We start from the raw sequence: 12,529 nt of genomic DNA, 5'->3' as shown, positions 1-12,529 counted from the left end.
TTCACAGTTGTGCCATATTCTCTATATTTCCCTATTAAGAACACGACACGTGGGCGATATCATGGGGAATATTTTTCTAACCTGCACTATTCAAAATTTCTGCATCTTCGCTACTGCACTCAAAGGGCTAGCAATATTAAATACAAATCATGAGAGGTGTTATGTTTAATATTATTGCTCTTTTAAATCCAGCAACCGCAACATGGTGATGACGTTGTGGCTATGAAAAGTGCTGCTTAGTCAATTTAACCCTAAGTCTTAAAACTTTCCTTACATCCTTTGAGGTTTACACAAACTGTGTACCACCATCACTTGCATATCATGAAGGTACTAACTAACTAAATGAACATCATAACTCTTAATAATTGTAATAGTCTTATTCAGCTGCAGCTCCTAACTGGATGGAGGAGGGGGCTGCAGCTGACCGAGCTGCTGGGTCCCTGTCGCCTGTTCCCCGCTACCGGCCATGTCCCGGCACCTGTACATTGTAGTTGACAGATATCAGGACCGACGCATGCACAGTAGCAGTGGCGGCACTGCACATGCGCAAAACCCGGCTTCTATGGACTGCATTGGCTGCAGCCCATTGAAGCCGGCTAGGACTGCCTGAAAGGCAGAGAGTGCTTTCCTACAGGAAACCAGCTCTCTGCTAATCACAGCCTGGTCTGGGGTTCTGCTGCAGTTCTGCAGGCAATAGGTAACATTTGCCACTGACTTATTGTAAAAATAATTGTAAATTCATTGTCAAGCACACAAATGGGACACAGACATCTTTACTAGTGGCCATAGTGAAGATGTTGTTTTTTACAGTCATCTTTAATGAAGGTGCTGATAAGAGTTCAGATAAGGTTACCTGTTTGGCTAATGCTTTAGCAAGATCTTTTGTTGTTTCAGTTTTACCAGTCCCAGCAGGACCCTCCGGAGCTCCCCCAAGATTCAGCTTCAGAGCGCCCATTAAAGTTCTATAGAAAAGACAACTCAATGAATAACAAAAACTCTTAAAAAGCAGAAGTTATTGGTATCTATGAAGATGTAGCAACCGATCTGTATTTTCAGTTTTCTTAACCTACATGTCTATGTTACCATGACAATGGGTCTTATTCAGATGTAGATGCTAATGCATTCACTATAGCAGCCACTGTCTCAACTGTAGCTGCAAAAATATTACAAATGCTAATCTCAGCCTTCCCCGTGCGATGGAAATACTAAGGTGAGATGCCCAGTTTCTAGGACCATGGACAGTGTAGCTGCAACAGTGGCTCTTAACAGTCCACCATCGGCACATCATCACAACCACTAGCGACACAGGCGACAGGGTACAGTATGGGCTACTTAGTGATTCCTTTATACGTCTGAACATGGTCTCTGAGGCTGTGGAACTGCGTTCACTGGCACGCACGTGACTCTCACATAACATGCCCATGAGACGGCCTTATTTTTGGCGAACAATTGAGGCCACCTCCCAAACATCACCCAGGCAGGAACCCCTATGGTTATCCGCCATAGGCTCTATTGCAAGTGACTCCATACGCAACAGCTTTATCAGTGTACAGTAATGGGAATGCATGTGCCATACGGGTTTTGTGGAGTTTTCGCAAACGTGCAGTAACAAAAAATTAACTGAACTGCGCAAAAATCAGCTTTTGCGTCCACCTCTGAATCAAGCCCAATGTCATCTACAAGAGTATTAGGGAAAAGATGTTAGTAGATAAATCTACTGTATGTGGACATTTACAAAGAGCAAGTATATCACTGATACCCCTTTCACATCGCCACAAAAACCTGGGTTATTGCCAGGTTCTGACCAGGAATACAACCAAGGTAGTGAGCAGGGTTAGTCACGGTAAGGGCTTGGGTTAAGGAGCAGTGTGAATGAGTAACACGGGTCATAAAGGCCGAGGTTCCTTTAACACCCTTTGGGAGAGCCTTCTCACCGATTCTTAGAGATTATGTAATTTCCAAGCACGGGTAGAGGAGAAGCACTGGCAATAACATGGATCCAGCCTGCAGAGTGAATGGGTTTCAAGCCGCTGTGACACAGCTTGAAACCCGTGTTCAGTCCCCCAGGCTGGACCCGGGATTTTGGTAAGTAGAATAAATCTACAACTGCTTTGAGGGCAATTCTGTAATTTAATTTGTATTGTTCAGCTCAGTAACATACACGGATATGCTATATTGGAATACACGCCTGATACAATGTATCCCATGTGATTTATTTTTTAGACCCTACTGTATATCAAAATATAGTTGAATTCTGAAAATACACACACAGATATACTGTACCTGTAACATCGATCTGTCAGTGGAGTTATGACTAGTCGGGGTGAGTTGCCAAGATACTCATAGCCATACTTAGCTCCGGTAGTGATCATTCTGACCATGACATCTGAGTTTTCCCAATAATATCTCAGTTGAGAGATCCACTGAAAGTCATTCAGGTTGGACACTTTATCTTGTACCAACTTTGCAACAACATCGCGAGCTGCAGAACAACATTAGTTACCCAATATTGTAAGACTAGATATAACAAGTTTTCACAATGTAATACTGTAGTTACCTGCATTACATATTTTTTATATAATATTTTGCTTGATGATATATAAATATATTTTGTTTATTATATGGTCTGTAGATTTACTTATGTGCGGACCTTTGGTTTTTACAATTAAATATAATTTCTTCTAGTATTTTCATTTGCTGGGTTTTTTTGGTACGTTAAATATACACCATAAATTAGGTAATTAAAATCCAAAAAGTACAGATTCAATCTGTGGCACTAATTGGAAGTGTCTTTTGGAAGAAAAAATAGGAATGTAAATACCTACCGGTAAATCCTTTTCTTGTAGTCCATAAGGGATATTGGGGACAGATTAGTACGATGGGGTATAGACAGGTCCATATGAGCCAGTGCACTGTAAATTTCTTCAACTGGGTGTGCTGGCTCCTCCCCTCTATGCCTCCTCCTACAGCTCAGTTATAGGTAAACAGTGCCCGAAGGAGAATTACATACTTGAGAGAAGGAACATAACAACAAAAAGTGTGGGGAGATTTTCACACCAGCATACCAATATATAACTTAGCCAGCAACATCTTGCAACATTAACAGCAACAGCTGAACAGGAACACATAACAGAGAACCTGCAGAAAGCCACCGCACAGAGGCGGGCGCCCAATATCCCTTATGGACTACGAGAAAAGGATTTACCGGTAGGTATTTAAAATCCTATTTTCTCTATAATCCATAAGGGATATTGGGGACAGATTAGTACGATGGGGATGTCCCAAAGCTTCCAGAATGGGCGGGAACGGGCGGAGACATCTGCAGCACCGCCTGCCCAAACTGGGTATCCTCTTTGGTCAGGGTATCAAACTTGTAGAACTTCACAAAGGTGTTCTTCCCCGACCAGGTAGCAGCTTGGCATACTGTAGTTGCAGGGCCGAGACTTCACGGGCAGCCGCCCTGGGTGAGGCCACTGATCTTGTAGAGTGGGCCTTCAGAGACTGCGGAACCGGTAAGGCTGGCGACGGGGTGGTCTACGGTATGCCAACTGTCGGGATCCCGGCGCACAGTATACTGGCGCCGGAATCCCGACAGCCGACATACCGACACTTTTTCTCCTTCGTGGGGGTCCACGCCCCCCTTGGAGGGAGAATAAAATAGCGTGGCGCGCGTAGCGAGCCCGCAAGGGGCTCATTTGCGCTCGGCACGCTGTCGGTATGCCAGCGGTCGGGCTCCCGGCATGCTGGTCGCCGGAAGCCCCGCCGCCTTCATACCATACTACACCCCTGGCGACGCATAGGCCTGTTGGATAGTAAGCCTAATCCAACAAGCAATAGACTGCTTAGAAGCAGGGCAACCCTTTTTCTGCGCATCATATAGCACGAACAAGGAATCCATCTTTCTGATCCGAGCCATCCTTTTGATATAAATTTTCAAGGCACGCACAGCATCCAATGCCTCCGGAGGAGCAGAAGTGTCAGAACTGGACGGAATCACGATAGGTTGATTCAAGTGAAACACAGAGACCACCTTCGGCAGGAACTGCTGTCTAGTCCTGAGCTTCACTCTGTTCTCGTAAAAGACACAGTAAGGACTTTTGCACGACAAGGCCCCCAATTCTGAGACACTTCTAGCAGAAGCCAGGGCCAGTAATATCACAGTTTTCCACGTGAGGTACTTATCTTCTACTGTCATCAGAGGTTCAAACCAGGAGGACTGTAGAAAACGTAATACTACATCCAGATTCCAAGATGCCGTAGGCGGCACGAATGGAGGTTGTATGTGAAGCACCCCTTGCAAGAAGGTCTGAACTCCTGGCAAGAGAGCCAACTTCTTCTGGAAGAAGATGGAAAGAGCTGAAATCTGAACCTTAATGGATCCCAAACGTAAGCCTGCAAGAATTGTAGGAATCTTCCTAAGTTGAATTTTGCAGAGGGATATGTGCGTTTCTCGAACCTAGAGACATATCTCCGCCAGATATGATGATAGTGTTTTGACGTCACAGGTTTTCTGGCTTGCACCATAGTGGCAATGACCTTTTTGGAAAGCCCTTTGTGAGATAGGATGTCCTGCTCAACTTCCATGCTGTCAAATGAAGCCACCGTAAGTCTGGGTAGACGAACGGTCCTTGTTGAAGAAGATCCCTTCTTAGCGGTAGAGGCCAAGGGTCCTCTACGGATATGTCCAGGAGAGCCGCGTGCCACGTTCTTTGGGGTCAATCCGTGGCAATCAAGATTGCTTCCACTCTTTGATGTCTGATACGCTTGAGCATCCTTGGGATCAGCGGAATCAGAGGAAACAGGTAGACCAGCTGGTAAGGCCAAGGCGATGTCAGCGCATCCACTGCGCTCGCCTGTGGGTCCCTGGTTTGTGAGCAATAGCAGTGAAGCTTCTTGTTGAGACGAGAGGCCATCAAGTCGATCTGTGGGCATCCCCACCTGTCGATGATTTGCTGAAACACCTGAGGGTGTAGTCCCCACTCCCCCGGATGGCGGTCGTGGCGACTTAGTAAGTCCACTTCCCAGTTGTCCACCTCAGGAAAGAAGATCGCGGACAGTGCTCTTGCATATCTTTCTGCCCAGAGGAGTATTATTGACACTTATCACATGCAGGCCTTGCTTTTTGTCCCTCCTTGTCGATTGATGTACGCCACTGCTGTGGCGTTGTCCGACTGCACCTAGATCGCCTGATCCTGGAGTAGAGGGGATGCCTGAATCAGACCATTGAAGATAGCCCGAAGTTCCAGAATGTTGATCGGAAGAAGGTCCTCTTGGGCAGACCACCTGCCATGAACTGCGCCCCCCTGGGTGACAGCTTCCCGTCCTCTCAGACTCGCATTCGTCGTGGGGAGGATCCAATCCTGAATCCCAAAGCGTCGACCTTCCAGCAGGATGGAAGACTGTAGCCACCACAAGAGAGAGATTGTGGCCTGAGGTGAAGCCGAATCATCCGGTGCATCTGAAGATGGGAACTGGACCACTTGTTCAGGATGTCCAGTTGGAATGGTCTGGCATGAAACATTCTGAATTGAATTGCCTAGTACGAGGCCCTCATCTTTCCCAACAATTTTATGCAAAAATGAATGGAGACTCGAGCAGGTCGGAGCACCATGCGAACCATTTCTTGAAGTGTTCTTACTTTGTCCTCTGGGAGGAACACTTTCTGTGCTACAGTATCCAGTAGCATCCCCAGAAACAGGAGCCATTGAGATGGTTCAAGATGGGACTTCTCAGATTGAGGATCCACCCGTGGTGTGACAGAAGTTGGATAGTGCGATCTATATTGAGCAATAGAAGCTCCCTGGAGCTCGCTTTTATCAGGAGATCGTCCAGGTATAGAATAACATTGACCCCCTGGACCCTGAGTTGAAACATAATTTCCGCCATCACCTTCATGAATACCCTCGGAGCTGTAGACAGGCCGAAGGGTAATGCCTGAAACTGGTAGTGATCGTTCAGCAGGGAAAACCTCAGATAGGCCTGATGAGGAGGTCAAATTGGGATATGTAGGCAAGCGTCCTTGATATCCAGGGACACAAGGAATTCCTCTTGTTCCAGGCCTGCAATCACCACTCTCAAAGATTCCATCTTGAATTTGAAAACCTTCAGGTAGGGATTCAAGGACTTCAGATTCAGAATGGGTCTCACAGACCCGTCTGGTTTTGGTACTACGAACAGACTGGAGTAGTAACCCTGTCCTCGTAGTAGGGGTACTGGAACAATGACCTGGGACTGGACTAACTTGTTGATGGCCAGCAGTAGCGTACCACGCATATTTTCTAAAGCTGGTAAGCTTGATTTGAAAAATCGTTGGGGGGGGGGGGGGGGGGAGTACCGTCGAATTCCAGCTTGTAACCCTGAGAGATAAGGTCCTTTACCCAAGCATCTTGGCAGGAACCATCCCAGATGTGGCTGTAGTGACGTAACCGACCTCCCACCACGAGATCCCCTCGGGGTGGGTGGGCACCGTCGTGCTGAAGTCTTTGTGGAAGCAGAGCTGGTGTTCTGGTCCTGAGATCCGGCAACAGCTGGTTTCTTAGGTTTACCTCTAGAGCCTCTAGCTGCGTTGGAGGCTCTTCTGGCCCTAGATCAAAATCTGGGGGACCGAAAGGACTGAGTAGACAGTTCCGGGTAGGCACGTCTAGCAGGCGGAGCTCCCGAAGGGAGAAACGTGGATTTTCCAGCAGTAGCTTTGGAAATCCATGCGTCCAATTCACCTCCAAAGAGCCATTCACCTGTGAAGGGAAGAGATTCCACATTACGTTTGGAGTCAGCATCAGCAATCCACTGACGCAACCATATGGCTCTGCGCGCAGACACAGCCATAGCCGTGGTCCTAGCATTATTATTGCCAATCTCTTTAAAGGAGTCACAGAGGACTCTTGTCGTGTCCTGAATGTGATTCGGGAAAGTAACGGTATTAACCAAGGTCATATCACCCGAAAGACCTTCCTTAATTTGATTAGCCCAGGAATTAATTGCATGTGTCATCAAGCAACCTGCAATGACCGGCCTTTGAGCAACACCTGCAGCAATGTAAACAGATTTCAGAGTGGTTTCAAGTTTCCTATCTGCCGGGTCCTTTACCGTAAAGGAGCCCGGAGCAGGGAGTACCGTCTTTTTAGAAAGGCGAGAGACTGAGACGTCTACTGCTGGAGACTCCTCACAGAATTTCCTGCCTTCAGGGGAATGTATGCAAAAACCATTTTGACACCTGATATTTCTTATCTGGAGTCTTCCAGGCTATTTGAAATAAGTGAGGAGAAAAAATGAACAAACCCTGCGCTTCAAAGAAAGGTGCTGCAATACTCCTGACACCCAGCCACAAAAGTGTCACAGAACAATAGTACAGTACAACAAATAATAAAATGGACTATGCGCTCCTTAATTGGGATAATGGAGCGCATAACAGCCTCAGAGAGAGAAAAAGAGACAGGTAACACTTCTCATAGTGTACATCAGATAATCATGGTATGGGATGTATAAAACAAAAACAGGATTTACTTTGTACCCTTTATAGGCCTCCACTAGGCCAAATTTCACGTATCGAACAAAGAATTCCTCACGTAACTCCTTTGAAATTCCCAACTGGAGTCCTTTACAACGTGGGGTTAATCCTGATACAGCCACTCCTTTTCCTTCAAATCTCCCTCAAAAGGATGTAAACATGCTCCACATAGTGTAATATGTAAAAATAGTTTTAATGAATACAATAAAATCAAATTGGATAGATTTGATGGTAAAACCCGGGTGAAACTGCCCTCCTGGTTGCTCTGCAAGGATACCTCACCGGCTCATCCAAGGTACATCTCACCTCCAACGCGTTTCAACTACAAAGAGTCTTCTTCAGGGTATGTTTTACTGATACCACTACAAGACTTTGTGAGAAACAACATCTAAAGACTCACCATTATCCCAATTAAGGAGCGCATAGTCCATTTTATTATTTGTTGTATTTTAAATAAGTCATCCAATTCCTTGGAATCAGGAAATGTGACTGTCAGTTTGCCCTGTGGGAAGAAAAATGACTGCTGAGTAGTAGCTTCCTCCAGGGGGAGCTTTAACACATCCCTAATAGCCAATATGAGGGATTCAATACCCTGGGTAGGGGTGGAATCCCCACTTATGGGGTCCACATCATACCCATCATCCTGTATATCATCATCAGTATCTGATAGGAGTGCAGGTAGAGCACATTTTTGTGCACCTGTAGTAGACATGGGGGGATGTTTAGCAGCTAGATTTGCCACTGCTTGTTGCAGTTCCTGAGTCTTATTGGCATTTGCAGTGAGCTGAGATGACATCAGACATCATATTTTTGATAGCCGCCTACCAGGAGGGCTCTGGACTCTCCCCCACATTGAAATCAGCATTCTGAGATGGCTGACTACACTGCTCACATGATATTGAGCCAGATGAACTAGGAGAGAATTTAGCATTACATACACTGCATGACTTCTGTTTTACCATTGTGAATCAGAAAAAAAGGTATAATACACATACAACACAGCCTGATATTGATATATTGCAAGCCTGCCCTATTGCATGTGAGAGGAGACACAGGAGAGAGGACCCCAACGCACCCAGCGCTGCACAGCCCCAGTGAGGCTGTCAGCAATTTTATGTGAAAACACAGCGAGACTGTAATATGATAAAATCCCTCAGAGGGATGTTATTGTGCACTAGTATAGCGGCTCTCCCCCTCTACACCCGGTACCAGTGATCCAGGGACTGTTTGGAGGAGCTGTTGCTATGCAGAGGAAGGTGACAAAATGCCGCTGAGCCCGCTCTCGTGTAGCTCCGCCCCCCGCCATGACGCCAGAGCTACTTCTGTATATTTGTACTGGCTATGTCTCCCAATATGTACAACCTCACATAAATGCTTGGTTTACTATATTTAGCCAGTCTCACACAGGGGCTATAGCGGGTCTCTCCCAGGAGGGACCGTACGCCACACCCGCACTTTCAGCCACACAGTAAAACCGGGGGACCCCCCTAGCGGGGCCCCGGTTGGTGCTCACCACCGATGATCACCTTCAGGTAGCGTTAGGAGTGTGCGGCATGCTGCGGCTGCGACAGCCAAGGCGCCATGCCCCACTGAACAAAAGGCCCCTCAGGACAGTGGTCCTGCAGCGGGGAAGCGGCTCTGCACCTCAAGACGCCGGTGACCCCCCACCCCTAACTCCTACGGTGCAGGTATGCTGTTGCCCAAACAGCATACCGAAAGAAATAAAACTTTTAAAAAGAAATTGAAGAAAAACTCTGGAGCTTGCAGAGTGTGCATCCTCTCCTGAGGGCACTTTTTTTCTAAACTGAGCTGTGGGAGGAGTCATAGAGGGGAGGAGCCAGCACACCCAATTGAAGAAATTTAAAGTGCACTGGCTCCTTTGGACCAGTCTATACCCCAACGTACTAATCTGTCCCCAATATCCATTATGGATGCTAGAGAAAGTTTGATCATTTCACTACCATCTTAAACAAAAACTATGACAGTGAAATGCGTTGGAGAATATGAAAAAGATGATGATATTGAACTGCATTGGAAGAAAATTCTGTGACTTTTGAGAATCCTGCTAGACAGCACAGAGACAGTGCATGAGCAAAGACCCAATCCCGGGAATTACTTTACATTATGCAGAAGTCATTGCTTTTCCCAGGGGATGGGTGGGGGAAATTATTTTGTGGATGTTTATATACAGTTTATAGTGTGTGTGCTTTATTGGCACTATTGTTTTATAGAATTTAGTAAAAGTTAATGTGCCAGGATTTTAGCTTGTGTCTTCCCGTTTTCTCCTTCTACAGTACCACACAGGGAAGTGATACAAGTTTGAAGGCACTAATGGAATATTGTGGAAAAAAGGCTATTTGTTACATACTAACAGTAGATTGAGAATTAAATGTCTTTCATTTAAAGGAGTCTATATGCTGCCAACTTAATGTATACAAGTCAGTGAAATTAGAAGGTTATCTGTTGGGTATTACATATTCAGAACATTACTATTGTTGGTTATTCCTTCAAGTTAATGTTTCAGCAAATTATAATGTCTATTCGGAAACATAGGCCCTCATTCCGAGTTGTTCGCTCGCAAGCTGCTTTTAGCAGCATTGCACACGCTAAGCCGCCGCCTACTGGGAGTGAATCTTAGCTTATCAAAATTGCGAACGAAAGATTCGCAATATTGCGAAAAGACTTCTCTGTGCAGTTTCTGAGTAGCTCGAGACTAACTCTTCCAGTGCGATCAGTTCAGTCAGTTTCGTTCCTGGTTTGACGTCACAAACACACCCAGCGTTCGCCCAGACACTCCCCCGTTTCTCCAGCCACTCCCGCGTTTTTCCCAGAAACGGTAGCGTTTTTTCACACACTCCCATAAAACGGCCAGTTTCCGCCCAGAAACACCCACTTCCTGTCAATCAAATTACGATCACCAGAACGAAGAAAAAACCTCGTAATGCCGTGAGTAAAATACCAATCTTCATAGCAAATTTACTTGGCGCAGTCGCAGTGCGAACATTGCGCATGCGCAGTTAGCGGAAAATCGCTGCGATGCGAAGAAAATTACAGAGCGAACAACTCGGAATGAGGGCCATAATCATATAGCATCGTCATCATCATCTTGGTTTTATTGAGTACTAGCTGTTTTACCCGTTCTTCACACAGGAGTTTCTGATTTTCATGTTTGTAAATATAAATGAGTATTAAAAATTTGGTATATCTATAGAGCTGTAAATTTGAGATATATTAATGTAAGTAAATATTAATCTATGGTTCTTGACGTTACCCGAGGAGCACACGTAGCAGATACCATAAAAAGCGACAGGGCCATTTTTGTAGTTTATTAAATTCTACACACTAGACCTGTAATACAAATGTTGATCCAATTGTCCGTTTGGACGTTATCGTTAACACAACGCAAGCCATGCATTGGCAATGACATCATTATGTCAACCCCCTTTTCATCCCCTTAAGGGAGGTCCATTAAAATTCTAATTACGTAGTTTTCCTATTTCCAACCAGCAAAATACCTATGCTAAATTTCATCTTCCTAACATATCGGGAAGTAAGAGAATTAGTGATGAGTCTATCAGTCAGTGAGTGAGGGCTTTCGCATATATATATATATATATATATATATATATTCAATTTGATATAAAGAAGGCACTCACCAGACTTGTAATGAATTTGCAAAAGAATTTGTTTATCAAACCTCACATCAGCAGCTTAATCATGGTTGGTCAAAGCTGCTGATGTGAGGTTTGATAAACAAATTCTTTTGCAAATTCATTACAAGTCTGGTGAGTGCCTTCTTTATATCAAATTGAATATAATATGGGACCTTGTGGATACAAGCTTTTTCCCTGGAAATTTGGCACCCCAGCAGATGTTATTGGATATACAGTGAGTGCCACTTTAATTGTTCTGGATAGATATATATATATATATATATATATATATAGATGATAAAGTTTCACATTCCGGTGCAGTGGGCAGATTTTGGCCTAAACAGAGTTAAAGGTCTCAAGTGCATGTCATAAAAATATGAGCAGTCCTGAACTGGTCCAGGTCCGAGTTATTAATGGTGAAAATTGAACAATTTTGAGGTCTTATAACTCAGGAATGGTGAGTACTAAAGACTTGGGATCATGGTGAAGCACTGACCTATGGCTACAGAGCATATATATAGTCCCTTCAGATGAACCCCTGGGAACTGTGGTCTATCAAAGTAGGGCAAACACAGATTAACTGCTGAATGACTGGGCGACTTTTGACAGTCACCACGGGAAATGGTTTGCACCTAGGGGCACATAATTTGTCCCTTATCAACTTCAGGATATCATATTCTAGCCTAAAAACATTCAGAAGTTAGGGGGATCACATAAATCATAATTTTTCTACCCAAAGAAGTGGAATAGAGTTTCAGTTTTCTTTAGGTTTTAGCAAACAATTGGGGCTATCATTCAATATTTAACACAAACTGGTAACTTGCCATTAAGGTTCCTAGAAATCTATTTCCTGGTTCTGGTTTGGAGTGGTTGCCAGATAGATCCATTGGGCCATTACATCTGAAAGGGTTTGCTATGTCCACTGGAGGTATCCCAGGGTCTGTAGATGGTAATCCTGAGGAGCAGTGACCACCTCAGGAAGGAAGTGTGTGGTTTTTCATGGATGGTACACATCACATAGATTTGTGACCAGTGTCAACTTGGAGTTAAGACTCTTGAGTTTATCATACTGAGATGTATGTCAGATGAACCCACCAGGAACTAAAATATCTCCAGATAGGGTTGACAGAATAACTAGTGTGTTGATTGGGACCTCCGTGACAGTCAAGTGAGAGAACCCTGTCATGAATGAGTTACCACTGCTCAATTGTGAGCTAAAGACCCAGGTTTGGTGATGTTGCTGAGCTCCAATCTAGGGCTAACGGAGCTCTATAATTGAAGGAACGATCCATGGCTGGTAAATTCCCCAGAGTCTGATTTGGGCACTTGAAACACATTTTCCCTTTTCTTGGGAGATTGCTGATTTGAC

General features: G+C 44.9%; 1 protein-coding gene across 2 annotated transcripts in view; it reads right to left on the bottom strand.

The window, feature by feature from the left end:
• DNAH3 (dynein axonemal heavy chain 3) overlaps positions 1-12,529 on the bottom strand; it is a 952,415-nt gene that overhangs the window by 319,133 nt on the left and 620,753 nt on the right. For both annotated transcript variants that reach the window (XM_063934423.1, XM_063934424.1), the window contains 2 exons: positions 2,284-2,482; positions 854-962 (listed from right to left, as the gene is read on the bottom strand). In XM_063934423.1, the coding sequence (XP_063790493.1) occupies positions 854-962; positions 2,284-2,482 (308 nt within the window). The remainder of the gene's footprint in view (positions 1-853; positions 963-2,283; positions 2,483-12,529) is intronic.

Source organism: Pseudophryne corroboree, chromosome 7, assembly GCF_028390025.1.
Source record: "Pseudophryne corroboree isolate aPseCor3 chromosome 7, aPseCor3.hap2, whole genome shotgun sequence".
Classification (NCBI taxonomy): domain Eukaryota; kingdom Metazoa; phylum Chordata; class Amphibia; order Anura; family Myobatrachidae; genus Pseudophryne; species Pseudophryne corroboree.
Note: the sequence above shows the minus strand (reverse complement) of the source record. Positions and strands in the feature narration are given on the sequence as shown.